Below are 21,176 nucleotides of genomic sequence, written 5' to 3'. Positions count from 1 at the left end.
ACTTTTCTCGTCACTTATGTATTTGTCATAACGCAGTTAAGTGGTTAAATGTGGTGAATAAAATTAGATTAGGAAGAATCGTATTGACTATCATTTTTCAAAAGAATAAATAGTCATTGCTTCCCCATTGCTTTACCTAAAACTGATCGAAACGTTCGGATTATCATTAGTAAATTAGCCAAAGAAATAAATTCTTAGACTAGCATCGAAAGATATCGGCTTTGTTAAAAACTTTACACTACACTTGAGATTCGAACCCACGACCACGATTGAATTGTTAGTCGAGATTCTTTTCCTTAAGCTATTCAGGCGGATTCTCATTTATGTTTCCCTCTATTACAAAAGGGGCCAACATATTAATATATTCCGATACTACACCAAATAAATATTAGATCGAGTGATAAGTAACTTCTGATACAATCAGGTAGCATCCATTGCTGTCACCCACTATAACTTACCGAAACAAACGAGTTTTTATTTTCCCTACATAGATGAGAATTCAGTTAGTCTTCCTTCAACAGTTTTACTTAACCGCCGAAATGGAGAGTCAAAAAGTGAATATTCGACGTGTTCGGCAATAAAGCTTTAAGAATTTAAATGAGGTAATAGCGCTTAGGTGACAGTTGAAAAAAATGCTGCGTATACCGTGAAGGACTGATAACTGATTGGACAGTTGAAAATTGGTTTGTAAAATTCCGTTCTTGAGACACAATCCTAACATACGAATCGAGCGGGGACGTCCCTTTCCCACTTTGACGACAAACTTTTAAAAGCAATAATAGAGCAAAACGCGAAAACTTTAAATATCTCACAATACATTGTTAAATTAATGTAATTTTGTTATTCAATGAAAACAATGTGAAAATTTGATAAAACAACGGAAGTTACTTGTGACTGAATCTAACATAACATAATAGGATACTAGTTTAAAAGTGAACACATCAATGTTTAAACTGGAAAGATGGAAATTTTTACATACACAGCTCACATAGATATTGCTAAGCAGCACCTTTTTCTTCTTCCTTTCTTTTACTTTCTAGTACGTATTTTCTGTTTAAACATTTTTATGAAATTTTTCATTGTACTTTAAAAGGTAATTGATGTGCTTGCGTTCGCCCTATAAAATGCCAGATTTTATTTTATTATATTTATATTATTTTTCTTTTATCTCTCACATTCCTCTACATTCTACAGCTTTTGCTTATCATTTTCATCTGTTTTACCTTTAGTTTTTCTTTATCATATACCTAATAGAATTACTCATGAGTATATAAAAGAAAAAAATTGTCTATGAATAAAGTTTTATTGTTAATATTAATTTAAAAATAGGATTCTTTGCTTTTGTTTTTAAAAAATATTTCATTTTACATCTATAATGCTTCCATTTAAACATACGGATGTCTGAACTTTTACGTTTATAAAATATGTTTTATATATATTTGACCCATTGATATAATGATGATATAAACTATCTCGATATATCGGATATAAACTTCATACAATAGATATAACCTGCCTGCTTGTCTGAATATTTGTGAAAAATTACGATATTTTAATAGAAAGTGTCCTAGCAAGTTGTATATATGTTTCATCTTACGATAAATTGGCATAAGGAATGATTTGTGTGCATCTTAGTAGGAGTTTGCAAGTGTTCTTTTTCTTTTCCAATTATTTTAAAAAATTTCCGAAAAAATTTACTCTTAATAATGTACTTTGAGATATGTACAGCCATGGACATGTAAATAGCATAGACTTGACTATGAGTATAACTGTAAAGATTCATTAAAAAATTTATGAAAAATGCTAGAAATGTACTTTAAATTGAAATAAGAATCCAGCAAAAAAAAATTCGTACAGTGACAAATTTTTACACATAAAATGAAACATGGCCCATCATTAAATAGCCTGCAACACTTTCGTGGGGAAAAAAGTGCTTGGGCAAATCCCAAATTTCAATGGTCCAAATTCCATCATAATATCTTAAAAAATACAAGTTGATCATAAGAATATCAGAAGGACAGACAAGCTTAGATCGTTTCAAAAAGTGATTCTAAATTGACTGCTGGTACAATTAAAGGTGAATCGAACTCAAGTCCTCCTGGGCTTCACATACGTCCGCGCAAACTCACTCTACTCACTGTACCGCAAGTAATGTCAGGTGTAAAAAAAAATGTATTTGGAGTCGCCGACATTTGAAAAAGAAGTAACATGCGATAGTTTCTTAATTTCCTTGCTTTTAATTTTAGCTCAAATAGGTGATGAGATTTATGTGTCCATGACTGTATACACACTTTTAAAATTTGCAAAGTAAAACTCTTATGGAATTTCTTTTCCATTATTTCTTTTGTTTTTTTTTTTATTTTTCTTTCTTTTTCATTGGATTTTCATGTTGCATTCTCTGCGTTTATCTACATAATAATAATAATAAAGCAACGAACAGGACAGGAAAACGTTTTCACTTGCAATTGCTGGAAAATACTTTTATCGGCATTTCAATCGTTATCTTTTATTAAAATATGGGCACATGTTGCGCACGTAAATTTTCTCTCTCACAATATTCTCATCAATATTATAAAAAAAAGTTGAACAGTTATTTACCATTAATTTATTTTCATTTAATTTAATCACTATTCACCGGTAACCATATATCGTAAATATTTTAACAGGTCATCGTTGCGTATATATAAATATGAAAAGTAGTTTGGGAGCAAAACATATCTTTACTTACATCGTATTCTAAGGTTCACCATAGCACTTGTGGTTTCCCCACGATCGTTGGCAGCGGAACACGCATACAAGCCCGCATGTACACGAGCCACACGTTGTAATACCAGCGAACGCGTTGAAATAATGATACCCCAGGATACATTTTGAGTAACGGGTACACCCTAAAAAAATAAAAAAAAAAATGCAATAAATAAATAGAAAACATGCATGAGCCTATAGCTGGGGAAAATTGAGAAAGTATGCGTACCAGCAATTTTTCCTAAATGACATATATGTGAACATCGTGATGGTTACATATATTATGCGAAAAAATGTTATAAAATTTAGGTGAACGCCGCGAAGGTTATGTGTAACGCAATATATTATGCGACGGACAGACGGACAGACAGGCTTAACTCAATTAAGAATATGATCCTGAATCGATGGGTATAATAAAAGGTGTGGGTCTATCTTAAGCCCTACTACCTGCTTACATATATCCGCTCGAAGCGAACCACAAGTGGTGAAGGGCATAACTAGTATTAATTAGTGCAAGCGAGGCTGCAAGAACGTTTCGACCCGGACAAAGGGCACACATAATAATAAAGCAATACTTCAATAACTTTATTGTCATTCAAATCGGATCAAAAAGATTTTTTTTTTTTTTTTTAAACTTTCGCGATTTTCGGTTTCTAACCTCATAGTTATTTTAAGTGTTTTAAATACTTGTGTACTTACATTATGGGACCATGTGATGCGATGTTCCTTAGGATTTGCTTTAATATGACATTCGAAATAAACGTCATCGCCCTCTTTAATATCATCCGGTTTTAGTGTTGAGCCCAGTGATAATGTCACTTGCGGTGGATCTATATGTTTGGATGATGATGATGATGATGTAAGATTTGTTCGCAGATTATGTTTGTTCATGTCAATGTCAAATTTGACATAATATTGTTACAAGTTCATAACAACAACAACAACAACAACAACAACCCAGACACGCCAACAAAAAGTAAGCAGCAGCATATAGAGGAAATTATAAGACGAAATGTTAACAAAATAAAATAAATTAACAAATATTGTTGGCTTAGGTAGTAAAATTTTTAATTATCAATATAAAGGAAGTTTTTTTTCCACCTTTTTTTTAATATTTTACTTTATTTACTACGTCACCTTGACTGACGATGGTGATTACAATGTTCAGACGTAGGCACGTAAACCTTACCGTAATTATTTATAATAGTAAATATAGAGCCTTTACTATGCATTTAATTGTTTCAATAGGTTTTTAAAATATTTCTTGTTTAAACTTTTACACGCGACGGCATACTTCTAATAACCGCCTCTATGGCCTCTTTGCTTATAAAGAAGGCAATGATTCTTGCTAAAAAAAAAAAAAAAAAAATGATGTAATTATTGCTTGAATTAGTTGCAAACACGGAATTAATTTAAACTGTTTCATCAAAACGATTCCCTAACATTTCCTCTATTAACTTTAATATATGTTTGAACTAAACACGCTTCAATACCGAAAAAAAAAAACCATGCGAATGCAAGCAATAGAGGAGTCACAATCGAAAAACAAGGATAGTGAGAAAAATCAAGAAAAAATAAAAAAAAATAAAAATTTATTTCCTGAAGCTGACACAAATAAGGGCAAATTCAATTTTAAAAACTGATAAGTAACGTTTTGTTGGCAAAAGTTTTCGGTTTCGCAAATAATCAAAACAAAAATGCAAGAAAAAAAAACAAAAAAAATAGAAGCGAGCGAGAGTTAACCAACTATTCCTCTATTATTTATTATCCAAAATGAGTGCTAACATCAGCCAGAAGTCATCTTTGTCGCTTTATCTTTTGATAATGGCTGACATTACTAGGGAAAGCAAAAAAAAAAAAAAAAAAAAGAACAGAAAAGAAAAAAATCAAAAAAAAAGAAAAAAAGGATGAAAAAAACAGGAGCCGGAGGAGAAATCTGTCACATCTCATATAGCAGCAGTCGTTACAGTCTGTGCCATGCATAAAAAGAAAATTTAATTAGTTGAATGAAAATTTTATTTAAAGTTTTATACATATACACACAAACACACACACACACACACACACACACCCGCACACATATATATATAAACGTCCTTTCGTTCATAGTGCCAGAATGACATCACTGTTACGGTTACTGTTACTGTTACTGTCATTGCTCATGCTTTACTATATATGACTTCCCCACATAGCCTAACTCCCTTTCTTTCTTAATTATAGTATTTGCAAGTGTAGGATGATAATGATGCTGATATAACGAGAAACTTTCTCATAGTCGAGCTGTCCGTCTGTGAATTATTGGTGTCGCGAAAATGCAGACAACATTTAAAGGCAAACTTTTTGACATTTTCAACTTATCAGTATTGCATTTATTTTCTAAATAATTAAATAGTATGTAAGTGTGTTTGTTTTTGATCTCTTATTATTAATAATTTAATATTATATTGCAATAAATTATTTGCGATATTTGCATATCGATGTCGAGACACAAACAAAGAAATGAATAAATAAATTTTCAATTCCTACGTAAAATGATATTTGCACTGCATTGATTTTTTTTTTTGCTCATAAGCCATCTAGTGCCTTTCATGTACATTACAACAACTTTGTAAAATTTATAATATAGGCTTTAATTAAAAATTTGGGATTTGCTACTACTCATTGAATGCGTATAAGACCTGTCTTTAGTAATACGTATTATATTTGTTCACTAATGGGTAGCTTTATGAAAGGTTGTCTGCTCTTCGGAATCGAGTCACACTCGATTGATGCTTCGCTTTGTCGAATATAGGGATAGGAATGGAGAGATATTATATAAAGTGATCTCTCGATCAATGTAATATTTTACTTCTGATTGATCTATAGGAATGACAGTCCCTAGCAGGGACTGCCTACAAGGCAGTGCAATGCTCATAGGTATTGAAGGGGTTGCGAAGTTTTTGGTGCAAATATCAAAATTGAAACTTACGAGTTTGAATACCAAACAAAATGAATGATGACGTGATGACATTAGCATATAAAATTTATTTCGTTAATTTTTATTTACTATTGAGTTTTGCAAATTTTACTTAAGAACATCATAAAATTATTGAATATTATCTTAAAATATTTCAGGCACGAAATGCATTCAGTCAATTTAGATGGAAAGAAGAACATATTATATTGCACAAGTATACAAAAAATTAAAATATAAAAATATATATATAAAAAATGAATATGAAATATATTATATACATACATGTATAAATACATACATACATACATACACACATATAATAGAAATCAAAGAGAAAATTCAAAAAAAATAAAAATAAAAAAAAATTCCTTGTAATTTAAAAGTTATCATCTCTTAGTTGCAAGGTACGTTCATTAGTTTTATATAAAAGCAAATGATATCAAACTTTTAAGATGAATGAAATTTGATAGTCAACATCTTTGTTTAAAAGAATTAGAAAAGTTGTCAATACGATGTTTAACAAGAGATAATTTCGTAAATCTGATAAGCTTAACTGTTGGGAATTCTTTTTTTTGTTTTTTTTTTTTCTGTGCAAAACTTATAAATGATTTCTCCGTCTTTTGTATTTTTAATGACTTGAAAATGCTTAATATGGATTTTAAAGCAATTATTTTGGACGGTATGACAATTAAGTGTAAATGATTTCGAAACATATTTGATTTGAAAAAAGAATGATTTTTTTTAAACTAAAATTAAAGCGTAATATGAGATATTTAGTTGACATAGCTTCATGTCGCCCTCTGTTCTCTGTTGAAATTCTCCAATGGGAAAAAACTTGTGATTTAGATTTTTTGCTTGGATTTCTTCGGTCAAGGAGAAGAAGTGAACGCAAAAACCCCCCAAAAAAAAACAACGAAGAGTTTTATAATGAGGCAAGACCGACCATTAAATACTCTACGTTATTTTGTCTAAGACGATTCTTATTTTTTTTTTTTAAAACACAAAAATTATATCTTGTTGCTATATAAAAGCATATCTTTCATGTGCGTATATATGGGTGAGTGAGCCCAAAACGCAACCTACTGTAATAAAAGTTTAATCCTTACATAGGGCAAAGTCTGAAATATAGTCGGAAATGGTCCATTTTTCTATGCAATTAATATTACGAGACAATTTTCGTCATCATATAATAAAATTAAGACTTTTTTGCTTTACAAATAATCAATTTTCGGAAAATCAGTATTGGGGTAGGATCCAAAAAATCATTTTTTGTTCAGTTACTTTTTTTTTTTTATTAAGCATTGAAAATTATACGTTCTTGTCATATGAGTAAGACGTCGTAGGTTATGCAACATAATGCAACATAAAAAATTATAACTCTATGGATAAAATGGGTAAAAAGCTCAGTAGATTAGATTTACATTATTACAGAATTATTGATGGATTTGTTAAAAAAGTTGAAATTTTTTATGAATCTCTTCGCATACAAAATCTAAGGTGTCAGAGACTATCTAAGATTTACCATTAGACTCGTTCTATTGACATTGATGAAAGAATATAATGCATCATCTCTGAAGGAGAGACCGTCTCTAGGTTAGATCTCACTATGCACTCGATAATGATTGCCCGGACTTTTTGCCAATATTTCAATGCGCTTACAAATCAGTTCAGTAGTCTTTTAAGACCTTTCACTAAATGAATTTATTCATATCCTCTCGAAATTTCATAATAATTTATGAACAAATTTTTTTTTTTTTTTGATTAAGTTATTGTATAAACAGTGGCTATCGATGGCACTTCATTTCAAAAGCATTATTTGATTTTGATAAAAGAGTCTTTTTAATTAAAAATATATTCATTCCACTTTCCGATTGCAAGGTATAAAATGTTTAAAAATAGATTTGTGAAAAATACTTCTAATACGACTATAATGTGTACATGTATGTATTAATTGTCATATTAAAATTCAGACCATTGATGGGATGATAATTAAACGATAAAGTGAAGGCAGCTATTTATTTGGATATTTATTATCGCAACAACATCGTGTAGTCCGTCCGTCCGTACTTCTTATTAATTACGAATTGCATAAAGAATTTTAATTATGGTTTTATTAGACATCTGTATTATGCCAGCAATTAAAAATTAAAATTCTCGTTCGCTTTAGGTTTATGGAGCAATTTAACAAGAGTTATAATTGTAATCGTTCTAATATTCTCAGTGTAATAAAAATTTGATCCAACTTGGTTTATGCATAAATGAATTCATAAATAAATATGCACGCTCAAGTGCACTTCTAGCGGTGGAAACGTTTTAACTTTTCAAACATATTTGCTCTTTTCACTTTGACGGCCGGGCCAGTATACGGCTGACAGTTTATTTTTTCATATCTAAGCGAAAATGTTTTTGACGGCAATGTTGTATATATTTTTTTTTTTTTTTTTTTTTTTTGTTAGTTTTTTATATTTATGTTTCTAACAGTTTATTTGGAAAATTTTGTATATTTTAGAATTCATTTATCTTTTCTTTTTTTTCATATGCACTGGTACAATTTCTTTGCATGTTTGTTGTGTGTTGACAAATATAATGACAACAATTGTTTAAAGGGAATAAAAATAAATAAAAAAAAAAAAAACAAAAATGGGCAAAATTTGTATTTTTTTTTTTTTGATAACTTTCAAAAAAGTTCGGGGAGAGCTTGACAAAAAAAAAAGAAAAATAAATAAAAAAGAAAAATATTGTTTTGTTTATAAAAAATAACCAAAAAAACAAAAAAAAAAAGACAACTTTTTCTAAACGAAAAAGTATAATTCATGTATTGCCATTGGGGAAATAATAACAAAATAGCAGCAGTAACAGCAAAAAGAAAAAAAATAGAAAAACCGAGGAAAACATCAACAACAACAATATATACAAAATACAATAAAATGCAAATTAAGCAAAACTTTTCCATACACAATTTTCCACCGCCAAAAAAAAACCAGAACATAACACACATATGAATGGAACAACAACAACAAACAAAAAAGAATACGAATGCATGTTTCAAACACACGCAAATACTACACACATTTACAAGTCCTATCTAACTATATACCTATACAGAGTACAGAGAGTAGGTGGATGCGAAGGCAAAAAAAAAAAAAGAAAAAAACATAAAAAAAAAGGAAAAACAAAAAGTTGCCGAAATTTATGTCAGCCAGCAGCAGTAAAACAAGGTCTTACAAGTTTACTTTGACGTGTTAGGTGTAAGCGGGTGGATGCTATTGGGCGTGGGTGATATTATTATATAAATATATGAAAGTATTTATATTATTACTACCGTCCAATAGAAAGGTTCACGGATGAATTGCATTTTTTTGTGCAATAACTTTCTGTAAATAAACATTTTATTATCAAATCATATTCGAATGTATATATATATCGAGTCATCGGACTTTCATCGAAATATGAAATTGAAAATTTTCATTAGTTAAAGTTCCTTTGAATACAAGGTACAGATGACGAAGAGCTTCAAATGATTAAGGGAACAATTCATGATTTACGTCAGCGGGGCATTAGACATGACATCTCACAAGTTTCTGAAGCACAAATTCTTCCAACTCTCTCCAAAAGTTAACAGCAGAACATCATCGGCTTTATGCTTACATGCCAAGACAAGATGTTACAGTCCGGCACAAACATTCCTTGATCAATTTTGAATTCAAGTTTAAGAAATAATTGTAATCTAACCACACATACATGCTCATAAGAAATTAGAAACTGTGAGAACTTTGAAAAAACAGTGATATTTTTTTTTCATATTTTAAGCTAAACTTTGATTTTTTAGACCTCATGAAGATATTTATCGCTTATAAGTGCTTAAGTGAATTTTCATTAAAAAAAAAATCTGAAAACTTGGGCCGCGCGGTAGCTCAAGCTCATTGAAAATAAATTTCGAGCTTCTGTCTCCGTGCTTGATCGTCCTATTATTTAAGGCAGAAAAAGAATTCCTTTTTTATATCTGATAAAGCCGATTTATTAAAAAGACAAAAAAAAAAAAAAAAAAAAAAAAACACATACACTTTGAACTAAAGAAAACAAAAAAAAATATTTGTTTTTTTTTTTTGCATTACTTACACATAACATTTAACATTAAGGAGTCCTCGAGAGCGGAATTTTGTAAACGTGGATTTGATCCTTCACATTTTAATAGAGTCCCATCATCTTCGGGTTGAGGATTAAAGGTTAAAGTTGATTTCACTTTACCATTAGTTTGAATGACGGTAAGCTTTTTTTTTTTTTTTTTTTTTTTTTTTTTTAAATTAAAATCAATATGCATTCGAATTAAGTAATGTATCAAACCAGATGACGTAATGCGAATTTAATGAAACTTACAGCGCCACGTTTAAATGGTCGATTGTTTTGAGTCCATTTGATTTCCGTATCCGGTACTGAACCATCAACAATACAAGTCATATTATATTGAATACCGGATGAGAAGACTTTCTGCTTATTTGTTAAATTCACTGATGTGGGCTTCACTGCATACGGGATTATATATATGCATATATACATATAAGAATGAAAAGATAAAAAGATAATATAAAAGTAGTAAATTAATGTTTGCATTTTCAATTATATATATATATATATATATATATATATATATACATATATGTGTGTGTGTGTGTTTGTGTTCGTGCGCTAGCAAGCTTGCTTATCTGCATGCAATCTTGGTTGCATAACAACCTGCATTTAAAAGTCATTACAAATGCCAGGCTCTTGTATTAACAAACTTGTTGGCATTATGTCGTGTTCACATATATCTCGTTTGTATTGCTATGCACGCAATATGTCACACAGTTAGTAACAAAAATTAAACAATTTGGCGAGAATTATGGTGGAAAGAAAGCAACACTTTCTGATACTGAAAGGTTATATTAACCTGGTAGTGGTGGTGGTGGTGGCTGGTGGCCCACCAGCATTGAAAACGTCGCTTATCATTCGCACATTTTCACATCATTTTAATTGAGTTTGTTTTTATTTTTTTTTTCTGTTATTATTGTTTTTCCTCTCTTCTTCTTCATCATCATCATTTTCTTTTTTAACATTTTTCGTTTCGTGTCACAACATGGCATTGACTTTACCAACCGACATCACCATCGTATAGACTTTTTAATTAATACTAAACTTGTATGTATATAAACAATTGAAAAAAGTGCAAAAGTAAAAGTGTAAAAATGGAGAGGAAAATACGGTACTTACGTAACATATCGATGCGTATGCTTCGTTCCACTGGTGGTACTAGTTTTGTATTCGATGCCTGGCAACGATAGGTGTTATTCAAAGCTGAACGTGTTATGTGTGGCACCTCTAGGCGATTGACGGTAACGTGACGTCCCATTGAAACGCCGTTGCCAGATTCTAATTGCTGCGTACCATTCATCCACGTAACTATAGGTTCAGGTCGTCCTGGAAAATACAAATTTCATGCACACAAAAGTGCTGGTTGTAGTTATTGCATGTTAAAGTTTTACATTTTATATGATCGATATGTTGTCCGGCTGATGATTTTCTTTCTTTCTTTCTCATTAGTAACTAACGGGTATAGAGAAACCACAAACACATAAATTCATTTTAAAAATTTATACAAAAATTTTATCTGTTTGATCTGTGTTTATGCAGTCAACAATAACAAATTAAATGCATACAAGAGACTTGAAAGAATCAATTGATTTCAAAAAATTTTTCCTTGAAAATTTTACTTGTATCGCTTAGCGTATCGAAAGATTAGTTTGCTGACTCGAATATAAATGCGGAAAAGTTGACTTGAAATTTGAGAGAACATTCTAAAATTGGAAAAGCATTAATATTTTCCTTGTTACGATATTTGATAGCATCATTAGCCTTAAAATGGTCTGGGAATAGTGTAAATATCGTAAATGATATCAGGATTGCATACTACTGAGCAGAAAGTTTTCAAATAAACATCAAACCATTTTTACATAGTCTAGTTTTCCGAGGACGAGATTTCATTAAAATCAAAAAAAAAAAAAAAAATTACGATCAAATTTTAACTTCTAAAGCTTAAGGTGAGTGAATGAATAAAGGGATGAAAGCATTTTCACAGTAATTTTTGAGTGGATAAGTAAAAATTTCAGAATAAGTTACTTCTTCTCGGAAAAGTCCAGAGATCGTAATCGTAATGTAAACAGATGGACACACAGCCATCCGAATGGCATGGTATGAGTAAATCGATAGCATTATACACGCTGATCACAAGTGATTTTATGCTCTCCATGCGTTCTTCTCACATAAAATGTAGGAAATTTTGGAAACTCGAACAAATTTGTAGATCAGAAAGCTGTATGTAGTGTAGAAAGATTTGATATCTATGAGATTTTGTTGCGGTAAACACGTTTTATTGACAAATTGAAAAAAGTGCTGGCGTAGGATTTCTTCGCTGTGTTCGTTATGTTGAAATTTGTGCCAAATTTTTTGTGACGCGTACTCGCCGATAGTCTTTGTTGAAACGTGGATTTATTTTGAGAAACCTTAGCGCAAAAAAATTATTGTAAGCAATCATCCATAAGCGACAGAAAGGATTTGACAGAAAGGGGACGCTCCATATTTGATAGGACCAGCAGTTTGGTTTGCTATGAACTGATCAAGATTCCTAACTGTAAAGGATGCGTTGCTAACAACAAAAATCAAGCAATCGAAAACAAGATCATTTTTTTACAAGATACCTGTCTGTCCATACGGGGAAACCGTTTCTTGGGCGCATTGAAGGTATTCAACTGAGAATTTGTAGCCATTGCGGCTTACCCACGCGCCACTCAGTTCCTTCTGATTACACTTTGCTTGCATCGATGTATCATCCAATTGTCGAGAAACTCTTTTTTTCAAACGAAGATGGCAAAAAAAAAAAAAATGGTTCGATACAAGCTTGCTGGCAAAGTGAGCATATCCTCGTTGGCTTGTTATCCGCTAATTGTGCGGGAAAGGAGAAGCACATTTTTCTGCCTATCACGCTTGTATTTATCCATTTATATAAACATTTCCATATCCACAATACATATTTAAATTTTCTAACATTTAATATAATTTCACACATAAACAAACATACATAGCATTTATTTTATTGATTTTGCGATGATCTCTGCCTTTAAATGTTTTACCCATAAATTTATTTATTATATTGTTTCGATAACATGTTTACTAATAATATTATTCTTATACTTATGCCATTTTAAAAGGAAAACATACTTTGAGAAAAAGTTTTTAATTTCATTCATAGGCCGGCCTTTTCAGTATAAATAGTTGCATGATGATGTGGTTTTTGTGATGTGGTTTATATTTGTATCATTCTTTTAAAAATAATAATTGGATGCATGTATGAATGTATGACTAAAAGTAATTGCAATCAGATAAACGAGATAAGTAAAAGCTCACACATTTGTACACACTTATGCCATATTGAAGGCAAATAAAAAAGAAAACAAGAGCAAGAATAATCCAGACGACGAATGGTTCCCCTTTCTTTTTGCTTTTGTTATTCTGAAAATTTATTCATATCGAATAACTTAATTGTTCCACAAGCGTAACTTTGGTACTTGTTCTCCAGAAGTCTATGACAACATTTTATATAAACTTTATAATAAAAAAGATAGATTTTGATTCATATCAAGAGTTAATTTTTAACGGGTGATAGGGCGCTCAAATGATTCTTTAAATAGTCAAGAGTAACATAACATTGTGAGCATAGAAGAAATTTTCAATGATCCAAAGACTTGTTATTTCGACATAACACATAATTGTAGGGCAGTATACTGGCATTTGAAACTTTAACCTTTGCAGATCTGAAGCTTTTTATATGCGAGCAGATCCAAGATCCTATTTTGAGCGCATTTTGAGTAGAAAGAATATCATTTATCCATTACTATGTTCAAAACGATTAATGAAAGAGGATGAAAAGAAAAGGAAAAATACCAAGTAGGAAAGCTATATTCGGAGGAGACGAATGTCGCATACCCATCATTACGCTTTTCGCATTTTAGTCTCCAAGTTCTTTTATTTGATACCCATATCGCTGGTATTAATAAGAAAAAATTAATCCACCAGATGGCGCTGTCTACTACATTCATATTAGAATGAATCCATTTTTAGGCAGATCTTCATTTGAGAAATGTGCAAAATAGTTTTCAACATTCTCTCTTGTCTGCCTTATGATAAATGAGCAAAAAATCTCAAATTAGTGAAAAAATAAAATCTGTAACTTGGTGTGGGCGTGGCCGACTTTTTTTCATTTTTGCACGTAACGAGGTAGAGTGCTTCGTAAAGTAAATTTGAAAAACGTGAGACTTCTTACTTTTATAAGTTCTGAGTGAAAAGCAAAAATCCACAAATTTAATTAAGAAAAATAGCGGACTTGCGTTCAGTTTATGCTCCACTGCGGGCATCTACTCTAACCAATTTGGCCCTGCATACAAAAACTTTACCAAATTTCAAGTCGATATTTTCTTTTGTGCGACCAAGAAAGTGTGAACAACGAACACCATACAGATGGACAGACATGGCTTAATCAATTCAGAATTTCGCACTGATCAAGAACATATATACAAAGATGGCAAATCGCATTGCAGACCATCAATGTCAAGGACTGAGTTCATCCGCAAACGTAAGAGTTTTAGAAACGCGAACAAACGAAGAAAAGTCTTCAATGCATAAACTAAATAACATAGAGCCCAAGTGACTCACACTCAGGCTCAGTTTGGGAATTTGAATTTCAATCTAAATTTATATATAACTTTCGGTGACATTGAACGCTACACATAGAATAAATATAAATGAATTAATTAAATTAATCAGTATTTTGACGAAAACTTCTTCCTCTTCCTCTTTTATTTTTTTATTTTTTTTTTTAATTAAATATTTAATCTGTTGTGTGGAATAAAACGAAGGAAAATGAAAAAAAAAAAAAATGCATTTAATTGAAATCCAAATTAAATTAAATTCAACTCAAGCACTCAACTTGAAAAATGTTTTTTAACAAAATTAAACTAAAATCAAATTATATTAAACTGCAGCACAAAACACATCTATGAACAAAATTTTTGAAAAAAATAAAATGTAAATAAATAAATATACATATATGGATATATATATATGTGTATATATACACATATATAAATAAAAACAAAAACATGCAATATTTACTAAAAGTTTCCTCTCGCACATAAACCTATAAAACGTACAAATACTTGTTTACGCATATCTATCATGATGAATATATTTGCATGTATGCATGCATGCATGTATATACGTATATGCAAGTACGTGAACTTTTATAGAAAGATAAACAATTTTTGCTTTGAATTTGAATGAAAATTAAAATATTATTCGTAGCACTTTGACGCTAATGTTTTCTAAAAACAGAATCTAGATTTAATTAAATTCGACTTAGAACAACTGGACTCTTTCGTACTCGACGGCTAATGAAAAATTCAATTATATTGCTACTGCACTGCTCTAGCAAGAATTCGTCGTACAGTAGCATTAAAAAATGCTTTGCTTTCTACCAACATTTACAAAAGACTTTGGAACTCTTCACGATACCGCTGCAGATAAGTAACATAGCTAAGTTAACAAATGTTGGGGAACAGTTCGCCTAAGCGGGTACATTGGCTATTAAAAAATATTTCTATTAAATATTTATTTTAATCAAATTTGAGAGTAAATTTTTTCAATTCTTGGGTAAAGTAAGTGAAATGAAATTTTCAAATGTTTCCCGAAACTTATTCAAAAATGTTTCAATATTTTACCAGAACGCACATCTCGAGTTCTAATCTTATAGGTTAAGAGTGCATTAAGAACACAAGAATACAAGAATACAAGATTCTAAGATTTTGGCAATTGTTGCTAGTAGAATACGAATGGAAATGGAACCAATCGTAGGTAATGAGACTTTCAACGAGTAAGACTGGATGGGAAATTTTAGTATATTGAAATACAGATAATTTTTAGAGCAATTAGATGCCAGCACTAGTGTTGATTTATCAGTGTCGATATGGCTGGAAAGCCCCTGGAAAATTCCAAAGCGGAATATCATGAAACATCTAAGAACCCAACAAAACAATAGCAATACTATCAGACTGTTATACCCTTCACCGCCTTCGAGAAAAAGTATACTAAATTTGTTGAGATGCATACAACAGCTAGAAGGGGTTTTGGGATAGACGCGTCTCTTATTATTCAAGTTTGTCTGCCTGGCTGACGTCCGCCATCTACTTTTCCACTCAGCCTACTACTGCTACCACTTTTCTGTTCACCCAAACTTTCCATATAAGGCGGGTTTTCGGAAAAGTCTTTATATGAAAACATGAAAAGTGTTATGAATAAACGCCTTAGGCGAAGTGGTGCTAATTATTTAATCGTTGGCTGCGACTGATTGTTTCGTTAAGCAAATTAGCTCTTCATAAATATTCCAGAAAGGGCAAAGGATAATCCTCTTATCATTTACAGAACGGATCAGATGATAGAAAATAGTATCCAAAGTGAAGATTAACTTATATTGGATAGAAAATGTAGTGAACAATTTACAAGGGGCATTATGACGACGCAACTCGTTATTCGTTTTGGTGAGCTAACAATAAAGCCGGACTCTGATTAGGATAGTGATGTATGAAGTGCTAGGTGATGTTGTAAGTGTTAGTTGACTTTCGCTACCTAGTAGCAATAGTACAAGTCGAATAATAGAATTGAAAGTGTTAGGTTAGTAATTAATACATCATCGTGTCGGTAAAAGTGTTTCCATTAAATACCTCGGGATAATCCGTAGTGTTAAGTCCAAATCTAAGTTTATTGCATTAACAATAAAGTGCACGATTAAGTAACAAAGTGTTAGTAGCGATTTAGGGAAGAGATTTCAGTCCGGGATAAAATAATAATTTAATAATTTAAAGCCCCTTATAATACATTAATGGCTAAGTGGAGTATCTGTAAAAGAGAAACACAAAAATCTATGTCCAATAGAAAAAATCAAAAATTTTCTGAATAAGAAAAAAATTAATTAAGCTCTAAACTAACTCTAGCTGTATTTAGAGAATACCTTTCCCTGGCATATAAAGCAAAGCTTAAACAGAAATGATTTGTAGATAAATGCAAACAAAACAAAATTTTAAATTATTTGAAAATTTCATATTACTTAAGCACTACGTGGGATGTCTATTCCCGCAACATCTGATGAAACGCACACGTCTATCTAGAACGATGATTTAACCAAGTGTGAGTATAGTTTGACATGAGCGTTATTTAATGTGCTGTGTTTTATTTGCTGAAATAATCTGTTTATACGATACACAGCCTTGAGGAGTTAACACATTTTGATGCTTATGAGGGAATGTATTTATAGCTTATGCATAATGAGATTTTTTTTTTTTTTTTTGGCATAGAACAACAATAGAAGAGACGAAGAGTGTTTTGGACGTCAAAGCAAACTTTCAAGTTTAAAAAGTTTAAACAAATTACTTTAGAATGGGCAGAAACTTAATTATTCGTCAACTGTTAAAATTTATTTATACATAAAAAGTTTATATAATAAACTTATATATGATTTAAAAAATATGAAAATTGGATAAGGGATAAATATTTGCAACAATAAAGTTGCTAGAATGTATATATAAAAATACAGAGTAAGTGAAAAGCAATTCCTCTACATACTGTATATATATATGAATATATATATATATATATAAATATATATGTTTATATACATTTATGCATCGTCTTTGCCATCATATCGATATAAGCCTTTATTTTTATTTATGTGAAATTAAAAGGCAAGTCTAAACTATTCCTGTGTCTCAGGAATCCCCACTTGCCTGACAATCCTTTCACCAGTGCGGTTCGTATTTCAAAAAGGGTTCTATGCCCTGTAGAGATTACTTCTAGCAAAACATACATGAAATAAGTAATTAGGGAATTTGGAAACTAGAAAGCCTTTTGCAATCATTTAAGTGATTTCGGAAAGTTTTTACACAGTGCAACCGAACATTACAAAGTCAAGCTAATCGACGGGAATGCGTCATTCCTGTTATCCCAAATTATGATATAGATTTACTTTTTTTATTTTTCTAGTTCTAGACTAATGTACACTTTTACAATTTGATTTTATTTATTTATGAGGAAAAAGTAGACAAAACATTTATTATTTGAATATAAATGACGCCACCGTTTATGTGAGATGTGGGGTGTTGTTGTTCTTTATTGGCAGCAAGTACCATAATGCAATTTCTGGTTTTAAAGCACTGCAATATTAATTGAAGTAGATCATCAAGCTGATTAAGCTGATCGATTGTCTTGATATGAAACCTTTTCCCTCAAGCTTAGACGGACAACGAAACTCACTTGCATTTAAGTAACGCACGTGATTTTTATAAGCTAATCTATAATGGCTGACTGGTCCATTTTCTTTCGTTCCAAATTGTGTTTTTCGGGACAAAGCATATTTTTAGACAATCAAATATTTTGGTTTCCTTTGAAATTCGTTGAAGAGTTTTTGGGTTTCTTCCTCAACTTTCATTGTTGTCCTTCAAATAATTTGATTCTGAATCTTTGTTTTATAATTTTTATTTTGATCAAAAGAATGACAAAATTAACATAACCGAAATGTCCATCGGTTTATTACAAAAAGTATTTAATTCATGCAATAAATCTAAGAAAGAAACCTTTAAGTTAATATAAAACGATTATATCCGTGTGGGAGTGTATTAGGCGAATGCTATTAAAATTTTTATTGTACTACGTGTGCTAATCAAATGTGTTGAATCGCTCTTTCTCTCTCCAACGGTACTCACTCCAGCACTACTCACGTTCGTTTCGTATTATAATACGATAAAACTTATGATTGCGTGTTCGAAATGCGTCTGTGAGGGGAGTATTAGTTTTTTTTTTTTTTTTGCTATCATAGCAAATTACAAATAAATTTTATATATTTATATATATGTACATATATATATATATATATATATACATATGGATGTACTACGCACATGTTTATATATGTGTATATTAACGATACAAATGTTGACTAGAAACTCATATATTCATATATTTGGCACACTCAAGTGTCTTGTTTGGCTATTTGCCGGAGGTTTCCGTTTTGGCATATAAGTTGAACATAAACTATGAGCATTGGTTGGCATTATGTGAAACAGCTTGACCAGTCTCGTGGGTATATTTATTAGAACAATGCGAGCAGACTAACTCTAGAACATACTGAAGTTGATGTTTATAATAAAACCAAAGCACATAAGGGAGTGAAAATAAACAACGGCAGTCGGCTAACAAATGCTTTTAACGTAGCGTAGAAAAAGAAAAAACAACAATGTATGCGTGTACGTAATGGACCTATAAAGCCTTGTGCTTTTATTTAATAATGGGTAACTTTTTCTTGTTTGCCACTAAGCTACTTAAAGTCTACTTTTTATACTTTGTTTTTTTTTTCTAGTTGAAAAGTGTCCCCAAGGGCGTATATGATAAATTTTAATTATATCGAAAAAGAGAGAGAGAGAGAAAAAAAAAAACTTTTACTAAGCTTTCAATAATTCTCGCCGAAGTAAGTTAACTAAGTTTCTTATGTTGTTTGCTGTCAATTGTATATTAGTTTATAAAAATCTCCATAGAATACTTTTGAGATTGCTTAGCAATTTGATGTTTGTTAGACACCATTTTATATATTTTATCAGCATTTATAAAATTTTATGAACATTTGTTGTCATTTTATTTTAAATATCTCATAAATTCTACGTCTTATCATATAAAGTGATCTTAATGGTGCGAGTATTAGCAATGCGATGCTAACTAATTCAAATGTGTGTGCGGCATATATATATGTATATATATATGTATTTTTAACTAAAGTCACCATTTAAAGCTGCAATTTTTCGCAGTAGAACTTAGTATTAAAATTATTGAGATTTATGGCCTTGTAATGGAAATGAAATCCCTATAGAGAAGAAATAAAAAAAAGTGAGAACTCATATGAAAAATATATTTTAAATGCATGAGAAACTAAAGTAAAAATTTGTGTATTAAGAATTGTCCTTGGAATAGCAAAAAGGATGATATGATTAAAATTTCTATTAATCTTAATAAAAGCAGTCAGCAGTTTTCCATTTTCACTTACTCCAAAAAAAGAAAAAAAAAAGAGAAAAATTAAAAATTTTATTGCCTACTTTTTGTGAATAACTTATAAATCCTATTCTTGCATGCTTTTAGGTATCATTTTTAATATGAAACCTTTACCTAATTGGCGTCTATATGAGATATGAGATGAAATAAAGTTTATACAGGGCTATTCACTTTAATTTTAGAATTGGTCAAAATTTTGAATCTCTTATTGATAAGTATTTAGTATGCCACATATAAAGGAAATTGTACCTAGAAGAATATTTGAATGCAAAATTACAACTAAGCTTGGAGGTCAAGAACATTTGGTTGCTTCTTTGACTGCAGATTGCGTCTATATGCCCCGTAACATTCGAAAACATGGTTTATATTATGCACCTGTCTATCCACAAATCCCAAATCGGTTTAACTATACTCTTAAGCCTCGTTTAAAAAATTTTACTTATAAACAATAAGCTAAAGCTAAGCTAAAGCTATCACTTTTTATGTTATCATGTATTCTACGCCTTCAATAATAGGCCAATCCATGCGGACTAAGCTGGAAAGAGAATGCAAGTAATGCTTAATTGATCAGAAGTTACTCAAGACAAATTCCAGACATTTAGCAAAGTACTTTTTTAATTTTAATTCAGCGAATGTGGCCTTTCTTTTCTTGCAAGACTAAACACCAAAACCACCTAAGTCAAGAATGCTAAAATTGTTTCTTGTCTTGCACGAATTCTCAAATTGTTCACCACTTAATTGTGTTTATGACTAGATGTACATCCATGGCCGTTTTTGATATTGAAAGCCTTTCTACTATTAGATCTTTGCACATGGAAGGCGCTTTGCATGAATATTTAGATAATTATTAAATAAATAAGACTAAATAAGAAATTTTACAACAAGGACTTGTGACAATAAAAATTAAAAGTTGTGTATAATGAAAACTTGAAAGGTTTTCAGAGTTGTTCAGGTTTGCTGACGGATAACGGATGATGGATGATGTTTAAAAGTCGTTGAAAGACACAAGATAGGTTTCTCAATTCGCTTCAATTGTAACGCGCTAAGTACATTAAAAAATATTTTCTTTCTATTTCACACTCTTCGCTTTTTTCAATAAAAAATATTTCAATTTAAACACCATACACCATTCACCATTCATTCCGCTCTAATATCGGTCGCTTTCCATTGAAAGAACAAAGAAAGCAAGTAAATTAAATAGCAATTAAGCAATTGAAAGGTTATTCAATAGAATTTTCTCCATTTAACTTTAATTCTATTCCTCTAACACTATGGATTTACGTTCTTGCCTTTTTTTTTT

General features: G+C 30.8%; 1 protein-coding gene across 2 annotated transcripts in view; it reads right to left on the bottom strand.

Moving 5' to 3' along the window:
• Window positions 1-21,176, bottom strand: part of LOC119635094 (serine-rich adhesin for platelets) — a 189,051-nt gene that overhangs the window by 24,718 nt on the left and 143,157 nt on the right. For both annotated transcript variants that reach the window (XM_038029662.1, XM_038029663.1), the window contains exons 6-10: window positions 10,949-11,155; window positions 10,079-10,224; window positions 9,821-9,971; window positions 3,445-3,575; window positions 2,729-2,888 (exon numbers count right to left, since the gene is read on the bottom strand). In XM_038029662.1, coding sequence (XP_037885590.1) covers window positions 2,729-2,888; window positions 3,445-3,575; window positions 9,821-9,971; window positions 10,079-10,224; window positions 10,949-11,155 — 795 coding nt within the window. The remainder of the gene's footprint in view (window positions 1-2,728; window positions 2,889-3,444; window positions 3,576-9,820; window positions 9,972-10,078; window positions 10,225-10,948; window positions 11,156-21,176) is intronic.

This window comes from Glossina fuscipes, unplaced genomic scaffold (assembly GCF_014805625.2).
Source record: "Glossina fuscipes isolate IAEA_lab_2018 unplaced genomic scaffold, Yale_Gfus_2 3, whole genome shotgun sequence".
Lineage (NCBI taxonomy): Eukaryota > Metazoa > Arthropoda > Insecta > Diptera > Glossinidae > Glossina > Glossina fuscipes.
The sequence above is the reverse complement of the archived record's forward strand: the minus strand, read 5'-3'. Positions and strand labels throughout refer to the sequence as shown.